The 23,294-nt window shown below is 43.7% G+C and overlaps 1 protein-coding gene across 1 annotated transcript in view; it reads right to left on the reverse strand.

Annotated features, from left to right (window-relative positions):
• Positions 1–10,541: 10,541 nt before the first annotated feature.
• The window catches only part of PLEKHB2 (pleckstrin homology domain containing B2), a 35,574-nt gene continuing 22,821 nt past the window's right edge, over positions 10,542–23,294 (reverse strand). Inside the window, exons 2-8 of the mRNA XM_075268936.1 lie at positions 18,466–18,513; positions 17,978–18,130; positions 16,502–16,604; positions 15,369–15,408; positions 14,087–14,167; positions 13,015–13,120; positions 10,542–11,932 (exon numbers count right to left, since the gene is read on the reverse strand). Of these exons, the coding sequence (XP_075125037.1) occupies positions 11,805–11,932; positions 13,015–13,120; positions 14,087–14,167; positions 15,369–15,408; positions 16,502–16,604; positions 17,978–18,130; positions 18,466–18,502 (648 nt within the window). The 5' untranslated portion in view covers positions 18,503–18,513 and the 3' untranslated portion in view covers positions 10,542–11,804. The remainder of the gene's footprint in view (positions 11,933–13,014; positions 13,121–14,086; positions 14,168–15,368; positions 15,409–16,501; positions 16,605–17,977; positions 18,131–18,465; positions 18,514–23,294) is intronic.

Raw genomic sequence — 23,294 nt, forward strand, 5'->3', positions numbered from 1 at the left:
GGTCCAAACTGGGCTGGTTAGAGGCTCCCTCCACCATTAATTGGTCCAAACTGGGCTGGTTAGAGGCTCCCTCCACCATGAATTGGTCCAAACTGGGGTTTTTAGAGGCTCCCTCCACCATGAATTGGTCCAAACTTGGCTGTTTAGAGGCTCCCTCCACCATTAATTGGTCCAAACTGGGCTGGTTAGAGGCTCCCTCCACCATGAATTGGTCCAAACTGGGTTTTTTAGAGGCTCCCTCCACCATGAATTTGCCCAAACTGGGCTGTTTAGAGGCTCCCTCCACCATGAATTGGTCCAAACTGGGTTTTTTAGAGGCTCCCTCCACCATGAATTGGTCCAAACTGGGCTGGTTAGAGGCTCCCTCCACCATGAATTGGTCCAAACTGGGGTGGTTAGAGGCTCCCTCCACCATTAATTGGTCCAAACTGGGCTGGTTAGAGGCTCCCTCCACCATGAATTGGTCCAAACTGGGCTGGTTAGAGGCTCCCTCCACCATTAATTGGTCCAAACTGGGCTGGTTAGAGGCTCCCTCCACCATGAATTTGCCCAAACTGGGCTGTTTAGAGGCTCCCTCCACCATGAATTTGCCCAAACTGGGCTGGTTAGAGGCTCCCTCCACCATGAATTGGTCCAAACTGGGGTTTTTAGAGGCTCCCTCCACCATGAATTGGTCCAAACTTGGCTGTTTAGAGGCTCCCTCCACCATTAATTGGTCCAAACTGGGCTGGTTAGAGGCTCCCTCCACCATGAATTGGTCCAAACTGGGTTTTTTAGAGGCTCCATCCACCATGAATTTGCCCAAACTGGGCTGTTTAGAGGCTCCCTCCACCATGAATTGGTCCAAACTGGGGTGGTTAGAGGCTCCCTCCACCATTAATTGGTCCAAACTGGGCTGGTTAGAGGCTCCCTCCACCATTAATTGGTCCAAACTGGGCTGGTTAGAGGCTCCCTCCACCATGAATTGGTCCAAACTGGGGTTTTTAGAGGCTCCCTCCACCATGAATTGGTCCAAACTTGGCTGTTTAGAGGCTCCCTCCACCATTAATTGGTCCAAACTGGGCTGGTTAGAGGCTCCCTCCACCATGAATTGGTCCAAACTGGGTTTTTTAGAGGCTCCCTCCACCATGAATTTGCCCAAACTGGGCTGTTTAGAGGCTCCCTCCACCATGAATTGGTCCAAACTGGGGTGGTTAGAGGCTCCCTCCACCATTAATTGGTCCAAACTGGGCTGGTTAGAGGCTCCCTCCACCATTAATTGGTCCAAACTGGGCTGGTTAGAGGCTCCCTCCACCATGAATTGGTCCAAACTGGGGTTTTTAGAGGCTCCCTCCACCATGAATTGGTCCAAACTTGGCTGTTTAGAGGCTCCCTCCACCATTAATTGGTCCAAACTGGGCTGGTTAGAGGCTCCCTCCACCATGAATTGGTCCAAACTGGGTTTTTTAGAGGCTCCCTCCACCATGAATTTTCCCAAACTGGGCTGTTTAGAGGCTCCCTCCACCATGAATTGGTCCAAACTGGGTTTTTTAGAGGCTCCCTCCACCATGAATTGGTCCAAACTGGGCTGGTTAGAGGCTCCCTCCACCATGAATTGGTCCAAACTGGGGTGGTTAGAGGCTCCCTCCACCATTAATTGGTCCAAACTGGGCTGGTTAGAGGCTCCCTCCACCATTAATTGGTCCAAACTGGGCTGGTTAGAGGCTCCCTCCACCATTAATTGGTCCAAACTGGGCTGGTTAGAGGCTCCCTCCACCATGAATTTGCCCAAACTGGGCTGTTTAGAGGCTCCCTCCACCATGAATTTGCCCAAACTGGGCTGGTTAGAGGCTCCCTCCACCATGAATTGGTCCAAACTGGGGTTTTTAGAGGCTCCCTCCACCATGAATTGGTCCAAACTTGGCTGTTTAGAGGCTCCCTCCACCATTAATTGGTCCAAACTGGGCTGGTTAGAGGCTCCCTCCACCATGAATTGGTCCAAACTGGGTTTTTTAGAGGCTCCCTCCACCATGAATTTGCCCAAACTGGGCTGTTTAGAGGCTCCCTCCACCATGAATTGGTCCAAACTGGGGTGGTTAGAGGCTCCCTCCACCATTAATTGGTCCAAACTGGGCTGGTTAGAGGCTCCCTCCACCATTAATTGGTCCAAACTGGGCTGGTTAGAGGCTCCCTCCACCATGAATTTGCCCAAACTGGGCTGGTTAGAGGCTCCCTCCACCATGAATTGGTCCAAACTGGGTTTTTTAGAGGCTCCCTCCACCATGAATTTGCCCAAACTGGGCTGGTTAGAGGCTCCCTCCACCATGAATTGGTCCAAACTGGGGTTTTTAGAGGCTCCCTCCACCATGAATTTGCCCAAACTGGGCTGTTTAGAGGCTCCCTCCACCATGAATTGGTCCAAACTGGGTTTTTTAGAGGCTCCCTCCACCATGAATTGGTCCAAACTGGGCTGGTTAGAGGCTCCCTCCACCATGAATTGGTCCAAACTGGGGTGGTTAGAGGCTCCCTCCACCATTAATTGGTCCAAACTGGGCTGGTTAGAGGCTCCCTCCACCATTAATTGGTCCAAACTGGGCTGGTTAGAGGCTCCCTCCACCATGAATTTGCCCAAACTGGGCTGTTTAGAGGCTCCCTCCACCATTAATTGGTCCAAACTGGGCTGGTTAGAGGCTCCCTCCACCATGAATTGGTCCAAACTGGGTTTTTTAGAGGCTCCCTCCACCATGAATTTGCCCAAACTGGGCTGTTTAGAGGCTCCCTCCACCATGAATTGGTCCAAACTGGGGTGGTTAGAGGCTCCCTCCACCATTAATTGGTCCAAACTGGGCTGGTTAGAGGCTCCCTCCACCATTAATTGGTCCAAACTGGGCTGGTTAGAGGCTCCCTCCACCATGAATTTGCCCAAACTGGGCTGGTTAGAGGCTCCCTCCACCATGAATTGGTCCAAACTGGGTTTTTTAGAGGCTCCCTCCACCATGAATTTGCCCAAACTGGGCTGGTTAGAGGCTCCCTCCACCATGAATTGGTCCAAACTGGGGTTTTTAGAGGCTCCCTCCACCATGAATTTGCCCAAACTCTGCTGGTTAGAGGCTCAATCCACCCTGATTTTCAAAACAAATGTTGGTGCCAACCTCAACTTACTACAAGGGCCAAATTCACTGCTGGTGACAAGCTCTCCTCACTGCAAGTGCCAAATACACATGTTTCAAGGTGTTTTCCTACTGTCAGAGAGGTGGTATTGAGTGTGTAAAGTGTGTAGTTGTTAGGCTGTGATGTTGGGGTAATAGAGGGTCTTTGGTGTGTTAGATGCCCCCAGACATGCTTCCCCTGCTGTCCCAGTGTCATTCCAGAGGTGTTGGCATCATTTCCTGGGGTGTCATAGTGGACTTGGTGACCCTCCAGACACGGATTTGGGTTTCCCCCTTAACGAGTATCTGTTCCCCATAGACTATAATGGGGTTCGAAACCCGTTCGAACACACGAACATTGAGCGGCTGTTCGAATCGAATTTCGAACCTCGAACATTTTAGTGTTCGCTCATCTCTAATCATCTACTGAAGATTTTCAAGTTTTTTGATATTGGAGAGTTAATGATATAGAGGAAGTAATACACGACCTTTCCCATGTAAAGTTTGGTGTTGTACAGAACTGTTTGGTGACATATACACTTATACAAATAGTCTTTTTTAAATGCCAGGGACATAAGTTGTTGCAGCTGCTGTTTTTACTGTATGCCTTCCACATCACTCGTTAGGGCCCCTTCACACGGAGTTTACGCTCCGCTCATTCAGACACGTATACACAAGAGCTTCAAAACACATCCCATTCACTTCAATGGGAGCGTGCGTAAAGCCGGCTTTACACGTGCTCCCATTGAATTGAATGGGATGTGTTTTGAAGCGCTCGTGTATACGTGTCTGAATGAGCGGAGCGTAAACTCCGTGTGAAGGGGCCCTTAAAGTGCTGTGAGAGTTGGGGTAGTTTGAATATCATTTAAGCAAGTTTACTGGTGCAAATAGTCTCAGACCTACACCACTTACGAGCTGGCATAGATTTTAGTAAGGGCGCACGGCCCAGTGGAGGAGCCGACGCATTAATGAAGACGTGTGTGCTTTGTCATAAATGAGACGGCTCTTCTGCTGACACTAGAGTTCAATACAACAGTCTTCATAAATATGCCCTAATCACTTATCAGTAAGGTTTTATGTAAGATTTTTTTTAATACAGTTTTGACAAGTGCATACCGCCAAGCTTTTCAAAGGACAGAAAGAGGGACGGAATGTGCAATGCACTGTGCACACCAGGGCATGTTTAGTCCCACCCACTTCTACTTTAACTCCGCCCATTCCCATCTATTTCTCTTAGTGCCCCTCACAGTATAATGTCTCTGTAGTCACCCCCACATTATAATGTCATCCTCCTGGTGCCCCCAGTTTTCAACTGTGAGGGCAGCTGGAGGGGGAACCATTAAACTGGGAGCAGATGCAGAGGGACATTAAACTGTGAACGTAGCTGAAGGGGGGACATTAAACTGGGGGCAGATGCATGGGGACATTAAACTGTGGGAGCAGCTAGAGGGGGGACATTAAACTGGGGGCAGATGAAAGTGAGCATTAAACTGTGGGAGTAGCTGAAGGAGGACATTATCATCTGCCCCCAGTTTAATGTCCACCTCCAGCTGCCCCCACAATTTAATGTCCCCTTCCATCTACCCCAGTTTAATGTCCCTCTCCATCTGCCCCAGTTTAATGTCCCTCTCCATCTGCCCCAGTTTAATGTCCCTCTCCATCTGCCCCAGTTTATTTTCCCCCTCCATCTGCACACGCAGTTTAATGTCCCCCCATCTGCCCCCCTAGTTTAATGTCTCCCCGCAGCTGCTCCCTCAGTTTAATGTCCCTCGTCATAACAAACATAAAAAACCTAATACCTGCCTAGTTCTTCTCTGAAATCTCTGCTGCCGGAGTCTTCAGGGCACAATGTGAGTGACATCATCTCATCACGCCTACTTCTCCCAGAGAAGATATGGGGGCTAAATGGTAAAGGAGAGAGTGGACAGGTCCCTGCTTTACAACTCTTGTATTCAACTCAGAGTTAAGACCAGGACATACCTCCTGCCAACCGGGACAGTGGAAGAGGACCCGGAATCCAGGACTGTCCCACTGAATCCAGGACGGTTGGGAGGTATGCAAGTGCCTGTGAAGCTCCTGGTGACAGTTATATTTTGTTGATGCCTTTGTGTGTCTTGGTATTGTTATAGTAATTGCTAGGAGTGCTATATCCCAGTCACATTACATGGTAGTGTGCAGAGTATTGTTTTGGCAATAGTGTTGTGTTAGTGTCATGCACCATGACACCTATGCTCTAGTAATGAAGGAAACTTACCTGTATTGCAAAGGGAGAAAAGTATCAATGGTACCAAAGCTCTGGGTGTGTTGAGATGCAAAAATGAACAGGGAGCTGAATAAATGAAGCCTGTGCAGCACCATTTTGATAAATTAAAAAGAAAGAAACAACAGCTTCCTATCACAATGTTCTTCTAAAAAGTATCAGCAGAGGATCCACAGCCATCAACAGCATTTGTTTGCAAAGAGCCAGGATTAGGGTTGAGTGATGGGGATCGGAAAAGATCGGATCCCGATCGGCGTTCGAGTAAATTTCACAATTGCGATTAGGTTCCGATCCCGCCTAAAAAAGATCAGGAACGGAATTCCGATCCTGATCGTTCAACTGACTTACCTGCACAGAACCGCTGCTGCTCCCCGGAGCTCCGGGCCGTTGTTCTCTTCTCTCCTTTCTCTCTTTGCACACCGGCAGAGCACTGTGCTCGCCCCCGCTTTCCTAGGCTAGTGTTACTGCTGGGAGTAGGCGGGGATTTTTTTTTGTGGCTTAGGAGAGTGTGCGTGGGTACAGGGAGGGGAGACATGAGTGATGCACTCACGTCTCCCCACCCTGTACCCGCTTACACTCTCCTAAGCCACAACAAGCCCCGCCTTCTCACAGCATCAGTCACACTAGCCTGGGAAGTGGGGGCGCGCACAGTGCTCTGCCGGCGTCCGAAGAGAGAGAGGAGTGAACAACAGCCCGGAGCTCTGGGAGCGGCATACACATCGGGAGAGGAGGCAGCAGCAGTTCTGTGCAGGTAAGTGGAGGGGACTAAGTAGCCGGCGGATTTTTTAATCACTACATAGTGTGGAGACTTCAATTTTTGGACTCCACGCTGTGTAGTGAATAGGATCGTTTTTTAAAATCCATTCTTTGATCATTAAAAAAAAATCCCATTGACTTACATTAGGATTGGAATTGGGATCGGGTTCGAATGGAAAATTATCGGAAATTGGATTTCAAAATTGATACTGAAATCTCAAGATCGGCTCAACCCTAGCCAGGATCACATGAAGCAAATGTTCCTTCAGACATATCGTTTGAAGGTTAGAAGTCCAGCACTAACTAGTGATTTCATGTCACTTCATCAGGTAGGTACTGTTTCATTGAAAGAGCTTTACATGCGCATAATGAGCAATTTTTACATTTACAGTACTGTACAATGTAGTATTCACTTTAGTGCGCGCTGTATAGCATTTGTTTTTATGTACTTTTATGTTCATATACCGTTTGCTATTATCCACGGTTTCTAGTATCTGTGCAGGGGCGTAACTACCGTAGAGCCAGCGGAGGCAGCTGCCACAGGGCCCGGGCCATTAGGGGGCCCGGTGACAGCCGCTACCACTTTTTTGTTTTTTTTAATAGGCCGTTACAGGCCCTATTCACTTGCCAATCCTGGCTGGGCCGGGATCGGTAAATGACACCGCGGCCCCACAAATACTATCATTATACTCAGGGGTCTTTGCAGAACCCCCGAGTAAAATGATCGTAGGCCCGGAGAGGTAAGGGAACGTAACAAACACTGTTACTTACCTCTCCACGATCCTGCCAGGCTTCCTTCCTGATGTCCTTTCTTACGTCTCTGACGTCACATGAACCCGGCCTGTATCCCAGGTCATGTGACGTCTGACGTAATTTCAGAAGGACGGTAGTGGAGAAGACAGCGTAGGAGCCGGGGGACAGGTAAGAAACAGTAGTTTTTTATGTTTTAATTTCCCCGGGTCTCCGATTATTATACTCTGGGGTCTTTTCTAATAATTGTTTATGGGTGGCCACTATGGGGTATAATACTGTGTGTAGGGGCCAGTAAGGGACATAATACTGTGTGCAGGGACCACTATTGGGGATAATACTGTGTGCAGGGGCCAGTAAGGGACATAATACTGTGTGCAGGGGCCACTATTGGGGATAATACTGTGTGCAGGGGCCAGTAAGGGACATAATACTGTGTGCAGGGGCCACTAAGGGACATAATACTGTGTGCAGGGGCCACTATGGGGCATAATACTGTGTGTAGTGGTCACTAAGGGACATAATACTGTGTGCAGGGGCCAGTAAAGGACATAATACTGTGTGCAGGGGCCACTATGGGGCATAATACTGTGTGCAGGGGCCACTAAGGGACATAATAGAGTGCGGAGGAGGGGGCCGGTCGAGGTCTTCGACGTCGGTGTAAGGTTGGGGGGAGGGGGGGGGGCAGGTCAAAAGTTTGCCACTGGGCCCATTCCTAGTTATGCCACTGTATCTGTGTGTAAACTTGCAACACATCCCCGCAAATATGGGGGTCTTACTGTATAGGCGTTGAGAGCCACATTGTCACAAACCAATGGAGTGAACCAGCGGGTGGGAGTGGGTAGTTGTAACTTTGATGTCAATGGTAGGTCAAAGTCACTCCACCTGCTCTTCCAGCCCACCTCCCAGGACTGTTGAGGGGGACTGTGATGTAGTGGATTGTCTGATAGTGGTGGTTGTTCCCCTGGGGCACATTCAGTTGAAGAGGGGTCTACTTTTTCCCTGAGCCATGTGATGGTGTTCAGAAGGTCCCTGATGGGTAAGTGCAGGACTGATTCAGTAGGCAGCAGTGTGGTTGAACCAATGTATAACTTTACTGAGGCAACAAGGAATACATGGAACTTCACAATGGGATTAGTGGCTACGGAGCCACTGTGGATGGCTGGTCCCACACAGGATGAGGGACGCCCACACTCCAAAGACATACTGATAGGGAATGTAGATTGTGTGACAATGTCTATAAAGTGCTGCAGAATATATTAGCGCTGTACAAGTAAGTTAAATAAATAAATGACCTATGCCTAGGATAGGACATGAATAACAGACCGGTAGAGGTCCGATAGCCAGCACCCCTGTGGTTTTCAGTCTGAAGGTGAATATGGCACCTGATTTGCTGTATACTAAGCACCTTATGTCTACACTGGCTGTGCTTGGTATTGCAGCTCAGACCCATCCACTCGAATAAAACAGAACTGCAAACAAGTCAGGTGACAAACGAAAGTGAGATCACTGGTGTTTATAGCAGAAGAGTGATAGAAAAAAATGTTGTATTGTTAAATCCTCCACTACAAGGACATCTTAAGTGTTGATGATCTGTATTTTTAACTTAAATAAATAAATAAATAAATAAATATAGGGAATTTGGATTTTGAACCCTATATGGGGCAATGACTGACAATGTCTGTAAAGCGCTGCGGAATATGCTGGTGCTATAGAAGTAAATAGCTGTATGATCACATTATGCATATTTTAATGTGAAATACATTATTACATTTTTCTGTATCATCAGAAACAATCTTGTTTAACAAATATGAAATAACAGAGGACACATTCAAGGGGACACCTACTTTTATCATCTTACTGCAGTGTTGTTTTTTATGTGCAGTGAAATAGTTTTCTAGCTTTCTGTTTTACACCAGTGTTAGATCTGTAATATGGGCTTGTGTCTGCCATCTTGTGGTGTGTTTTGGATACTGCAACTAATTCACTAATGTCACTAACTACACTAATTAAACAATCATATATGAAAGGACTCGCAAGGAATTGAATAAAATCCTTATGTTTAATTTCAGTTTGATTCCTTGTTGAATAATTTTGTGCTATGCAGGGGCAGGTCATTCACATAAGACATTCTGTGGTGAAATAACGGCATGCAATATAGGAGTTGTATGCAGAGGCGTAGCTAGGGGTTCAGCACAGGAGGGCAAACAGGTCCAAGTGGGACCCCAACTCAGGTATACAGATATTATCACTATACAGTGATGAGTGGTGGCTCCGTACAGGGCCCCGCAGACAATTGAGGTGAAAAGGAAACATAGTGGCTTACATGTAACACTGTAGTCATTTCTCATCCCTATAAAATCAGTGGGCCTGGAGACTGTGCTGGCTGCCGCCACTGTGTTTGCATATAGGCTAGCTGCAGCCATGACATGACATTGACAGGACTGCTGCAGTCAATAACTGCTCTCAGCCATATACAGCGGAGACAGGTCACTGTGGCAATGGTTCTGTATACATCAGAGTAGCAGCTCTTTATTCCTTGGAAAAGTTCCACTTGGTCTGAGAACCTTGGGATACTTATTATCAGTCTCGGTCCACTGAGAGCGTCTGAACATATGATGGTCATGGATCACTGTCCTATTTGCTGGCCCCACCTTGACTACCGTCTCTTCCCCTTACCTCCCTCATGTGTCTCCCTCTGTGTTGTTCTTATTATTTGTAGACAGTTCTTTAAACGTTTCTTTCTATACGTTTTTCAGTGTATTTCATTGCCACTTTGACTCTCCACTACAAGGTTCTTGTGGACAGTTTTATTTCCTATATTGCATCTGTACGATTTTCTTCTGTTTCACCGCATTTTATATTCTGATGTGATTCTGTCTTTATTAATTTTTCAATAAGCATACAGTTAAAACAAACAGAGGCAGTGAGGACAGTCAGCACCGACAGGTACAGAGAGGAGGATACAAGTATGAATATGTTTTTATTTTGTAACCCTCCCTGGCTGTCTGCACCTAATTTTATAATCCCGGACAACTCCTTAAAACAAGTTATGATCTCGTCATTGGAAAGGTGATAAATACTAGTTTAGTGGGGTCCCCTGTCTTCTGTTTGCCTTAGCTTCAAAACCACTGGCAGAGACGTTTGAATGGAATGGCAGGTGAGTATACGTACTGCTTTTTCTTTCAAAGTGTATAGGACTGATGGAGGGAATATAGCTGAGGTCTCCATCAGTCCCATACATAGTGAATGGAGACGTCCCATGCATGCTCAACCATCACTGCATGTAACTTCTCCTGGCTGTGATGACTGAGGGGCATTCTGGTAATCATTTGGGTTCCTAGAGGATGGGCCACCACCAATCTAGCTTTTATAAACTATCCCGTTATGACCTATCTCTTAATAATTTATTGTTGTACAGTCTCTCAGACTTCTGAGATTATGTATTATCATGCAGTTACTGTTTGTGCTGAAGAAAACTGTAGAAATATCAGAATTACTCAATACCAATAGGTTAAAGAAAACTGTAATAAAACGTGATCATTTTTGTTCCCAGAATTTACAGTACAGACCTATAGCTTCATGATACATTTATTTGTAATTATGAATATTACATTTTTGTTAAATAAACAAACTGAGAAACTTGATGCAATATATAGCATTTATTTTATGTAATATTATAGTATAGAGGAATGCAGGTAAAGCATAATATGTTATTATGTTCTTATAAGACACCGCTCCATCAGTCCTCGATAAATCTGTATTACCAGCCTTGTCTATATATAATGCACAGTAAATTCCTGTTATAACCAGAGTAACAGAGTTACAAAACTTGTACGGTTTGCAGTCACTTTACCAATTGTACAAAGGAGTTGTATCAGTCACCATTGTCTATTTGCTGTATATGGTGGTCGGTATTCTGGGAGTAGAATTCACGCAGCAGCTCCTATGGGCACTATGGCACCTGCGGTGTGCCGATGTTATTCACTGTAGAATTAGATTTTATTCCCACCATTGTTGGTCCTGCTTCTAAACTATAATGCATTTCCCTAATATACTAGATAAAGTGTCTCCTGGACAGTGTACAGTAAGGGTTAAAAGCTCATCATACTAAGGGTGAGTTCACATGGAGTAAAGTGCCGCATGATGTGGCATGTATACGCCGCGTGAGATTTTGAGGGCCGTATACGCTCCCATTGATTTCAATGGGAGCCGGGATCGTATACGCGGCGCTATTTTGCGGCCTCGATTTTGCACTTTACTCCGTGTGAACTCACCCCAAAGGCTTGGATCCCTACCCAAAGGTCTAGAATTCTTCGATCTTCAAGACTTCACTGAAGATCTGAGGATGTATTTTATTACATATCTGTGTCCACATCTGCAGCTCAGGAGCCAAAATGTGGACACAGATATCACTAATGGGAACTCTTCATGCCCCTAAACCAGTTTTCTGGAATAAAAACATCATAAATATTTTCAAATCCCTTTTTGAGCAAATCATGTTTTTTTTCCTCAAAAAGTGGGCAGAAGGCGTGTGGTCCTTACATATTCATTACAATTCACACCAAAAACTTTTAACCCATTAGTCTATTAAGTACTAAAACTGTAAATCCTCTTTATACAAGTAGTCACAACACAAGCTACACATGTTATACAAGTTACAACACAAGCTACACATGTCATACAAGTCACAACACAAGCTACACATGTTATACAAGTCACAACACAAGCTACACATGTTATACTATGATACAAAAATAGCCCTTCCACCAATATCCCTTCCAGTATAAAGCTGACACAACATGGTATTACCTGAGCTAGTATTTTAGTTATTCTGTACAAACTAGATTTGCAAACAATTGTACAATTCTAAAATGTAATAAATTAAAGCTTTGAGATGAATATCGTCTCTAAAATCCCCAGAAGAGAGATCCCAGAGCCATCCCTGTAGCCGCTCCAGCCAACATTCCCATAGCCAGGTCTCCATCATTGTCATAGTATCTCTCTCTGATGATGATGTGATTAGTCGCTCCGGCTCCTAGAGGGTTAATAAAGGTAAAATGGGTGAAAGGAATGCGGCACAGAATATTTCACCTCTTTTCTTACTATATTTTCCTTGGTTTTCTTCTTTGGGGACAATAGATATTATATAGGATCAGGGCACAGTAGGGGCTGGCACCCCTGACAATAAATACTGGGGAGCGGAGTAAAGGTCAGCATGGTCTACCTTCTCACTGACATTCATTTTCAAAAGACTCCACAACTGGAAGAGCAAACTCACAACCAGACACTGAACACCGGGGAATGCTGGATGATGTGAAGCATGCACATGAAGAATTGTGTATGCAGCTCCAGACAGAAATGGAGTATAATACAGGCTACATTTCACTGGCATTCATTTTTCTTAGTGCCCATCGCATTATATATGACACAACGCTAAATCTATTAAGAGAAAACTCAGAACCAGACACTGAACAAGAAGGAACGCTGGAAGTTGTGAAGCCAGAGCTTGTAGAATTATGTATGAAGCTCCACATAGGGCCGGGGTAAAATACAAACTACGTTTTTACTGGCAATCGTCTACATTAGTGGCCATGACGCCAAAGATGACTCAACCCTGAATGTCCTAAGGGCAAATTCACCTCCAGACACTGAACACAATAGAAAATCTGCAACAGTTTTCAATATTGTTGATGTATTTAAACTGTCTGAGGCCTGGTTCACATCTGCATTCGGGAATTCTGTTCCCCGATCCACATGAAAAATGCAACCAGCACATTTCTCTCTGCATTTTACATGCAGAAACTGAATGGAAACCACACAGACCCAAGAGTTGGGCAGAAATCCGAGACAAAAAAGTCACGCAACTCAGATTTTTTTGTTCACCGTTGTCTGTGAAAAAATAACAGGCCCCGTTATAGCCAATGGCGTCCCTCAGGATCTGTTGTTGTCCACTATTAGAAGGTTTTAACATTCTTCTGGTCCTGTGAAGAACCAGTGGAATGGATAGAACATTGCAGATGTGAACATAGCCTAACCTATGATTTTACTGCATCTGCTGCATATCCAAAACTCCATTAATGTTTAACCAAAAATGTTTGTTTCAGCTTTTTCACTTACCTTGTTGGGGATAGGGGTAAGCAGCATATGTCTGTCCATCCCTTGTATAGATTACTTGGGATCCCTGAACCGGATAGTCCCCAGGATACTGCTCATATCCGTACGGCTGATAATGACAATATAATATTACGGTTAGACCTTTACTATATGACATAGGCTCAGCACCTGATAACTGTCTTTATAAGAATACTTTATGTTATTGCTATTTTCATATGTGGTTGCTTGAAGAAGCCGCGACATTCATCCTCTTCACTGAATAACAAGCAAAGTGCCATACATCATTTAAGAACTGTGTTTGTTTTGTTTTAAATTCTCATTTTATTGAAAGTTTTACATTAATTTTATAACATCTGTAACAAGGGTTGAAAAAGTAGGTATAACAAACATTTTCAAATTGAGTGGAATAGCTCAAGCAAATACAAATAGCATTCTAGAGACTCATGCATCAGGTATGTAGGGGCCAATCGTCCGGGTGGCCGGCTACTAACTAAGAACTGTGTTTGTGATTGCAGCTGTCTTCTACAACAATTCCCAGAAATTCAGAATCTGGCAGATAACAGAGAGTGAAGAACAAGCTACCTAACCCTCACACTACCCTGGGAGACAGAGTCTAAGTCAGTGCAGATGTCTTCACTAGAACCTGTTGTTTTTACAGACAACATTACTAAAGATGTGTCCACCACTAACTTTGCTCCAAGATGGTCACAGATTCCAATGTCTGATGAAAGTAAATCAATACAGTAATGTGACATGATGGCTACAAATGACATCGTAACCACTGCATGGCTACACAGACACATAGAATAAACGTCTCATGACAGTGTATAGTCAAATCATGTTCCTTTTTCTAACACCAAATGTCCCTGAATCTGTCCATCCATGACCACATGTCTCTGAATCTGTCCATCCATGACCACATGTCTCTGAATCTGTTTATCGACGAGAAAGGTTAAGAAAGGACCCATCTGTACTCTAGTTACTATACTGCTAAGGTGCAGTGTCATGTCATAGATGACAAATCAGTCAGTAAAGGTAAGTACAAAGCACAAAATCCAAAATTTTGATGACTTACTGGAGGTGCATCAACATCATTGTAAGGAGGAGCAGGACCAAGGACAGCTTCATCGTAGAGTAGAGGTTGGGGCAGAATATACTAAGAATAAAATGCAATTGTGATTTGTAAGGCTCATGTGATGGAAGAGCTAGCACATAACTGTTAGTCCACTAAGATAAGATTCCAAATCGAGTTTTCATATTGTTGATCTACAGGATAGATTATCAGTAGAGATGAGCGAACACTAAAATGTCCTAGGTTCGAAATCCGATTCGAACAGCCGCACACTGTTCGACTGTTCGAACGGATTTCAAACCCCATTATAGTCTATGGGGGGAAATGCTCGTTTCAGGGGTACGCAAAATTCAATAAAATTATACTTACCAAGTCCATGAGTGACGGTCGGGCTGGATTCTCCTTGAAGTCTTCTCCTGGCGCAGCGCCCCCGCGGCGTCTTCCGGCTGGAATTCACTCTGCCTAGGCATCGGGGCCTAGGCAGAGACGACTGCGCATGCGCGGTCGGCTCTGCCCGGCACGACGCCTGAGCGCACGACGCATGCCCAGTCGGCTCTGCCAAGGCCGGATGCCTAGGCAGAGTGAATTCCAGCCGGAAGACGCCGCGGGGACGCTGCACAGAGAAGACTTCTAAAGGTAAGAGAAGAACCAGCGTTGATTGGCAGAATGTATAGCATTCTGCCAATCAACGCTGGTTCTGCATCAAACCTTAAACTTTGAACAGCTAGTAGTGTTTGATTGAGTACGAGTATTTCGAATACCGTAGTATTCGATCGAACACCTACTTGATCGAACACTACTCGCTCATCTCTAATTATCAGTGCGTGATCTGTGGGGGTGCAACACCCAAACCCTGCCCAAATCAGCTGCCTTTGTGCCAGAATATATAGCAATGAATGGGAAGCCCCTGTAGGTTGATACTGTTTAAGTAATAGGAGCAGAGCAGCAGCCCCTTCCCCTGAATAGTGATGTTCCAAGGAAGTGCCGCACTGCTCCTAATACTTGAATAGGAGAATCTGCATGTGCACCCCGTCCACTGCTATAGCTTCTGGTGCAAAACACTGCCAGAACAGCTGATAGGTGTGGGGTCCAGGTGTCATACCCCCACAGATCTTATACTAATAACTTATCCTGAATATAGGTCATATCATCAGTATGAAAAATGTATTTGGGCCAGGACCACCCCTTTAAGAACAAGTCACTTTCTGCACTGTAGCTCTCTGTGACTACCTTCACAAGTCGTACAAATTGTAGCATACCGAAAAGATTTACAAATAATACATACTGTTTTAGTTTTGGCATCCTGCAGAGCGGTTTCCCAGGCTCTGAAAAAAATAATAATTAACCATGTCAGGATAAGGTGACATGTATACAACTAAGCATGGATCACTAGTTCTAAAACTTAACTTTTAATACAATATATAAATGAGCCCAAATGAAACTATAAAATCATAATACTATATCATCAAATAAAGTGGAAATGTCTTATCGACAACCCAGACAATGGGGGATTATCTGGGAATAGGTGGGGAAACAGGCGTCAGGTTAGTAAGAACATTAGGAGTCTAGCCCTGGTGTTATCCCTAAAACCCTTCTTATATTTCCTGCCCCTACAAGAGCAGCCCCAGAATCTGGCCCTGTCTTGCTCTACTGGCTGTAAATCTCCTCCCAACGTGTTTCGCTAGGGTATTCCTAAGAGGGTTCAATGGAGTTTCATACAAGTATGTTCATAAACCATGGCAGCTCAACCCCGTCTTGCAGGGATGCTAAGTCCTCTCACAGTGGTAAGATCCTAATGCAGCAATGTAAGGTGGCATGTACAGAATTTTTGTTGCTGGGAATCTTGCTACAACTCAATTCCACAGTATAATTTGGATGTCTAAACTCACCCCAGCACTTTCCATAATTTAGAGATGTGGCCTCACTAGTTCTACAGAGCAAATGCAAATTAATAAAGAGGACCTTTCACCACCTCCACCATTTCAAGTTCTTAGCATCTGTTACTAGGCTCTATTTCATTGTTTCCTGCACAGTTGGAATTTTTTCTCTAGCCTCTACCATTCCCAAGCGCAGTTAGCCTGATGTGCTAGTTGAGGTCTGTAATGTCAGGCAGGGGGTGTGATTCAGAGCTCCAATCAGAGGCAGCCAGTGTCAGAGCTCAGAATCACACCCCTTGTCTGCTCCTGCCTGACACCGCCCTCCTGACAGTACAGAGACTAAATAGTATATCAGGCACCAAAACTAACAGGGGGGCTGCAGGAAAAATTCCAACTGTTCCAGAATCCGTGCCCCTATTAAATGACGTAAAGAGCTGGAATAATTCTCTTTATAGTTGCAGGGAGGTGCTTGGTGTGACAATTAGATATATTTAATACTTTCTGCATGGTACAGTTTATTTCCATTGAAACAGATACATACAAGCAGTCATCCACACTTTCCGCAATGAGATTTATCACTTTTCCTTCATGACATATGATCTGCAGACAGCAGTCCTTGGATTTCCCTTCTGGTAAATGCACATCTAAAGTATAAAATAAAATAATTAAAACAACAAAATATCAAATTATTCCGTATAAGTGATTGAACCTGAGATGCCAGGCACATAGCATGTAGTATAGGGGACTTGTCTATGTACTATAGTATGTTACTTGGTTTTGAACATAAAATTCAGAATGTGGTTTAGCACTAAACAAAGTAAAATCTATAAAAATTGGTTTGCTGAGTTTGCTTTTGCCGACGTTAACCCACACGTGGCCCTGACATTAATACCATCAAACATCTAATGGTACAGTGGAAAAAGTGTAACAAGAGACTTTGAAATGAGTGCACACAACAACAATCATACTGAGGACAGATGTGTATACAGATATCATAGAGCCCCATAGTGAAATGTAGTGAAGGTCCCCCATTATGTATTTATAAAGTCAACGAAGTTTTCCAATAATATAAAACCAGGGTTGGACTGGGGTGTCTAGGGCCCACCAGTGGAATTGTTTTTAGCGGCACTCCGCCAGGACCCCTATAGATGAGCTGTTGTGATGACGTAATGCGTAATGCGTAACACGTACAGGGGAAGGGCCCTGGCCAGGATCGAGGAGGGGTAAGTGGGTTTAAAACAAGGCCGTGGAGGTCCGGTAGGGCCCCATAAAGGGCCCAATAATGAGGTCTAATAATCAAGGTTTGGGGCCCATCGGGGGATTCCCCGGTCCCCCCGGTGGGCCAGTCCGACCCTGTATAAAACTCACACTCTACATCACCCAGTTGCTCTGTTAGTATGCTGCTCCATTCCGAGTACCATGGTTTATACCTCTTAATAATTTTGGCACCTCTCAAGTGGTCATGCACCAGTAATTGAAATCTAAACCATGAGGGGGCTGCTGTACATTTCAGCTATTAAGCCATTATTTGGAGCAGTAAATTGGTTGGCGAGTCAACCACCATCCCCTCTCGGCCCCCTTTTTAAGAGAAGTTGCAAATGCAGTACAAACGAGCAAAAGTAGCTACTTGTACGAATTAGCTCTCACATAATATACCCTATCACAGCAGTTCCCACTAGGGGGAGCTCAGTGCCTACGAATAATTACAGATACCAGTCATTGTAGCTGTAAATATTTCCTGTGCTCCCCCTAGTCATGGCTCCAGGAATATGAAGTGTAATAGTGCTGGAAAGCAGCAGAAGATCATCCCCCCACAGGCCCCATAGGTATGTCACTGGATTAGGGGGAGGAAAAGTTTGTCTCTGCGGGTGATAATATAACTTTTAGAAATATTGGCATACTAGTGAAATTTAGCGTTTTTTTCTTCAATATGACTATTGACTATACAAAGGCACCAACCAACGTAAATATGTACAGTAGGTCACAATTGCTCACAGACAAAAATAGTCCTTAATACCTTTGCAGTCATTGCCCCTCCGGATAGCAATACAGTCTAACTGCATGAGGATTTTATCCTCCATGTCTTCTCTATCCTGGTCATTATAATATATCAAGTATCCATTTGTCCATAGATCAAACCAATTCTTCTTCCACCTTTTCAAAATGCTACCTGGGGAGACATTTAAGATGGCGTCAAAATATAGTGATTGAAACATCCAGACAATAATTATAGGAAAAAAATATCATTTTTGTCATTATTTTTAACCTTTTTGTTGTATCCAGCAGTGGTTTAATCCGTTCTCCGTATTGAGAATACATGCATGCTCAGCCAAACCAAATGTGCATGTATATCGAAGAGTTCAGGTGGCATTACTGGAGGAGGCCAAATGAATCAATCTGAAGTGTATGTTCAGTCTCACTATGTACAGATTCAGGTCATAACAAAATAATCATCCCCTTTAAACCAACCAAGAGGCCTCAAAGTGCAAATAACATATTACTTACTTTGCCGCAGCAGCCAGCCACTTTTTACATAAGCCATATCTTCAACTTCTGGACAAAAAAGATAACATATAGTTATTCAGAGAGAAAATTATCAACTTTTATTATTAAATTAAGCTGGAGACTGATCTCAGCAACACAGCTCACTGCTGAGATGTGATAACCACACACAGACTGTATGCATTTATGAAGATTTTCCTGTTTTAAAGGAATTAAAATTTGTAGCCTAATAAGTGAAGAAAGAAGAATTTTTCTATAAAATATTTTAGAATCTTCAGTACGTTTACTTGTAATATTGAGTCATGGAAAGTTTCTTGAACGTACAGCATTTAACTTAGGCTACAGAAATTGGCGCCCAACATGGGGCTGGAGGTGGCTTGCTATTCACTTGTATAAGCGGACAGAGACAACCTGGCAACAAGGAAAGTTGTAAAATGATCCAAAACACAGCTGCAAGGTTAGGAATTTTATCCTTATCACTTGCATTATGGTTGTTTAACGTGGGTTAGTTTTAGGAAAAGTAACTCCTCTGGTATTTTTAAGAACCCTGTTTATAAAGTATCTGTATTTGAGAAGAATGGACAATGTAGAGATTTTCTGCAGTGTTTTTGGGATGCATCCCATTTGGTTTGTTTATGTTTTGTACCATGTTGAAAGTTGTTAAGGATAGGTTACCTCACCACCCGTCTACTCTGAGTTGTGGTAAAGGAGAAAGTTGTAGCCCAGGGCTACTGTGTGATTTCCTCAAATTGTGAGGCTCTAGATAGAACAACACGTTAGATCCCAAATGGGATCTTTGAACAGACTTAGCTTACTAGGGATAGCCACAGGGTCAGATTGGGACTGTCCTTGTCAAGATAGGAAGTCTCAAGAACACCACTCAAAAACCAAGCCTTATATGACCTAGTAAACAAATGATGGGTAGCTCCAGGTTTTAGCATAACTGCAGCCAGATATGTGTAAGCCTACATAACATGAGCCAGGCACACTATAGGCCAAAACGTAAAGATTTCTCAGAAACACACCCTGAAGCCCTTTCAAAGATTGCAGGTTAACTATACAGTTACCAAAGGTGGGGAGGTATAAGTACGTGCTTGTGTGTGTTGATCTCTTTTCAGGATGACCTGAGGCATTTCTGGTCCAGAAATCCATCGCAAAAGGAACTGCAGATAAACTACTGACAAAAGTATTGTGCAGGTATGGGATCCCCAAGACCATCGAAAGTGATAACACAAATCATTTTACTGGACAAGTAATGAGAGGAATTATGGAGGCCATGGGGAGATCACAATTGTTAATAAAAAGTGCACAACAATTTCTATAGTTTTTTTTTCCAGACTCTGAAAAAGTTAAAGGATCAAACCAGAAACTAGGAGACTCTGTGGTGGTAAAAAGACACATAAGTAAGAGCCTTGACCTGATGTATGACGAACCCTTCCAAGAATTGCTGATAACACCCACTTCTGTCAATTTGGAAGTAAAAAGTAGCTGGACTCATGTCAGCCATTGTAAAAAGGTTACTGCACTGGTGATTCTGTGGTCTCAAGGGAAATCTAGAACCCCCAGGATTCCCCTTTAAAGACTTTAGGAAAGAGCAAATAATTGTTGATTGGTCCTTCTATGGAGTTGAATCATTGAGAGGATGACCGGAAGGAGCCAATACAGACAGAAGGCGAGATAACTTTACACTAATTTTTAAATACACTTGCACTATATGGAATATCACTTTCTCTCTCATCCATTGAAATTTGGACAATTTGGGTATTATTGGGTTGTGGAGAGTGTGAGTGGCAATTGTAAGTAAATGTTAACAACAGCACTATGATGCATTGCTGCTATTACACTTGGGAACGAAAACACATGATGACTGTACGAGCAATTGAACATTTTACTGTTTGTGCCCAAATCCAAATGTTTGGATAAAGGGTTAACCTATGGTTATCAGGAAGGAAAAATTCATGGATGGAAATACGTCCAGGAGAAGTAAGATGTAATGACAATGTGTCATAATAATATGAAATTATGTCTAGTACTATATTGTGTGAATGTATTGTCTTGCCTATTGTGGTGGTTGTTAGTCTGTGGCCAGTAGTTACTATGTACTAAAAATACCATACATGAGAAGTCAACATGTGTAGAGACAACAGAAAGATTGGTTTGCGGTCAGCAGTCAGGAACATATGAGCCTTGTAGGTTACAATATACTGATAACATATGTCCATTTGTAGTTATAGATTCTAGTTAGTTCTTAATGTTTGTAGAGATAAGGCCACAGCATGCATGTATAGTGGTCAATAGTGACACTACTTTACGGTTCCATTCTCTGAATGTGTATATAATATCAGTTATATACTATGGGCAAGCAAGACTATTACCTTCTTACAGTATATGGTGAGTCCTTATCATTACCTGGAACAATGTATACACTGAAGGGACTAAAAGATATATCACAGAAGAGACCCGAGATCAAGGAGACAATACTTTGCTTAATATTAAGTTACAAATTCAGAACATTATAAGTAGTGGAGATAAGTTGGTATCCATGTCCTCAAATATAAAAGATGTATTTCAGCAGTGCTTGGATGGGATTTGCTAAAATCCTATCCACTTTGCAGGGACTGTAAAATGCCACTTTTTTTCTGCCATGGCCAAGCTGCAGCGTTAACACCACGTGGGATGGTTAGGCACACAAACAAACGTGATGGTGAAGGCATCCCTCTGGTGGTGTTAAACTGAGAGGTATGTAAATAATATAACATATCCTTGGGGATTGAAGTGAAGCTTCTGGAAAAGTCCTCAGGGTCTTATTAGCAGCTCCTAACATACTCTGGGTATGGGTTATATCATTTAGAAAAGGCGGGAAATGTGGAGGATGCCAACTTGTGTCTGTTCTCCATCTTACATTCATTTCTCGGGCACTGCCCAGAGCTCACCCCCCTCCTTTGCAGAAAACTGTTATTTACAATGGGATGAAACTTCTTGTCTGTGCCATATCCAATAGTTATGTTCAAAAATTTATGTGACAACTTTATAGCCAATCATATTATGTTAATTATACTAATCGCACCTTCTCTTTGTCTATGCAATGTATAACCCCACTTACAATGTATAAAAACACCCCTATCTGCCATTGAAGACCAAAATCCATATGAGGGCCCCTTCACACGGAGTAAACACACATGTATTTTGGCAAAATACACGTGTAAAAATACATGTGAAAAATGTCATTGAAGTCAATGGGAGTCTTATTTTTACACTTGTATTTTTACACGTGTATTTTGCCAAAATACACGTGCGTTTACTCCGTGTGAAGGGGCCTTCAGGCACATAATTGCAATAATTGTTCCTCTAAACCACTCATATACCAACTCTACTAATTTGGACACCAATGCGGTGATATTTAGAGCAGATTGTTCTCACAGTACACATTTGCACCGGAGTCTCCATCGCAATGTCTACCTGAAATCAGTGGACTGAAAAATCCTGCTCACATAGATTTTTTTTCCCTCCACTATCAATTATATAACAGAAACCCAATGGAATCCATTATAATCAATGGGGTCCATATGTACCGTATTTTTTGGACTATAAGATGCACTTTTTTTCCTCCCAATATGGGAGGAAAATGTGTGTGTGTCTTATAGTCCGAATGCAGCGTGTGCAGCGTCTGTGTCCCGACTGTGCGAATCAAAAGCAGAGCAGCACAGTGCCTGCCTGGTCTGCCCCTCCTTCCCTGTCTGTGTCGCGTCATTGCAGGAGCGAGATATGAGAGTCAGGGAAGTAGGGGCGGGCCAGACAGGTGAAGGAGGCGTGGTTTCAAGCTTGCCGAGAAAACCACGCCTCCTCCCGTCTGGCCCGCCCCTCCTTCACTGCCTCTCAGATCTGGCTCCTGCAATGAAGCCACACAGACAGGGAAGGAGGGGCGGGCCAGATGGGAGAAGGAGGCGTGGTTTTCTCGGCAAGCTTGAAACCACGCCTCCTTCACCCGTCTGGCCCGCCCCCACTTCCCTGCCTGTGTGGCTTCATTGCAGGAGCAAGATCTGAGAGGCAGTGAAGGAGGGACAAGCCAGACGGGTGAAAGAGGCGTGTTTTCAAGTTTGCTTAGAAAACCACACCTCCTTCACCCGTCTGGCCCGCCCCTTTTTCTCTTCTTGCATAGCTTCACTGCAGGGTTTTCACTTTCCATCCATGGATGCCAAACCTGTGCACAAAGTGCATGAAACAATTTTAATTAAAACAATATATATATATGTATATATATATATATATATATATATATATATATATATATATATATGTTCAAATAACCCCCATATCCCTAGAATACATATAAAACAAAAACATTACTGTTGAAACACATACACATTTGGTATCCCTGTGTCCGAAAACCCCCGGTTCTATTTACATTGGTGAAATATTATATTATTAGATTATTAAATATTTTACCAATTTTTTTTGCTTAAATTTTTTTTTCCCCCTATTTTCCTCCTCTAAAACCTTAGTGCGTCTTATGGTCCGGTGCGTCTTATAGTGCGAAAAATACGGTAGTTGCGGTTGAACAATGGACAGACAATACCAGTATAAACCTAGCATAAGTCCTGATAAAATGCATTCATATCTGTGCTTGGATTTTGGAGAACCAAAAGAATGAAAAAATGGGCAACAATGGATTGTAAAAAATGACAGACATGAATGGATCTCGAGGGACCTCAGTGACTATAATGAGTTCCACTGGGTGTCTGTTTTGTTTTTTGTTACTCAAGTCACTAGACAGAAAAGTCAGGTTTTCAGCACTGTTTCGTCCAGCACTTTCTGATAGATGTATGCCAGAC

Source organism: Leptodactylus fuscus, chromosome 3 (genome assembly GCF_031893055.1).
Source record: "Leptodactylus fuscus isolate aLepFus1 chromosome 3, aLepFus1.hap2, whole genome shotgun sequence".
Lineage (NCBI taxonomy): Eukaryota > Metazoa > Chordata > Amphibia > Anura > Leptodactylidae > Leptodactylus > Leptodactylus fuscus.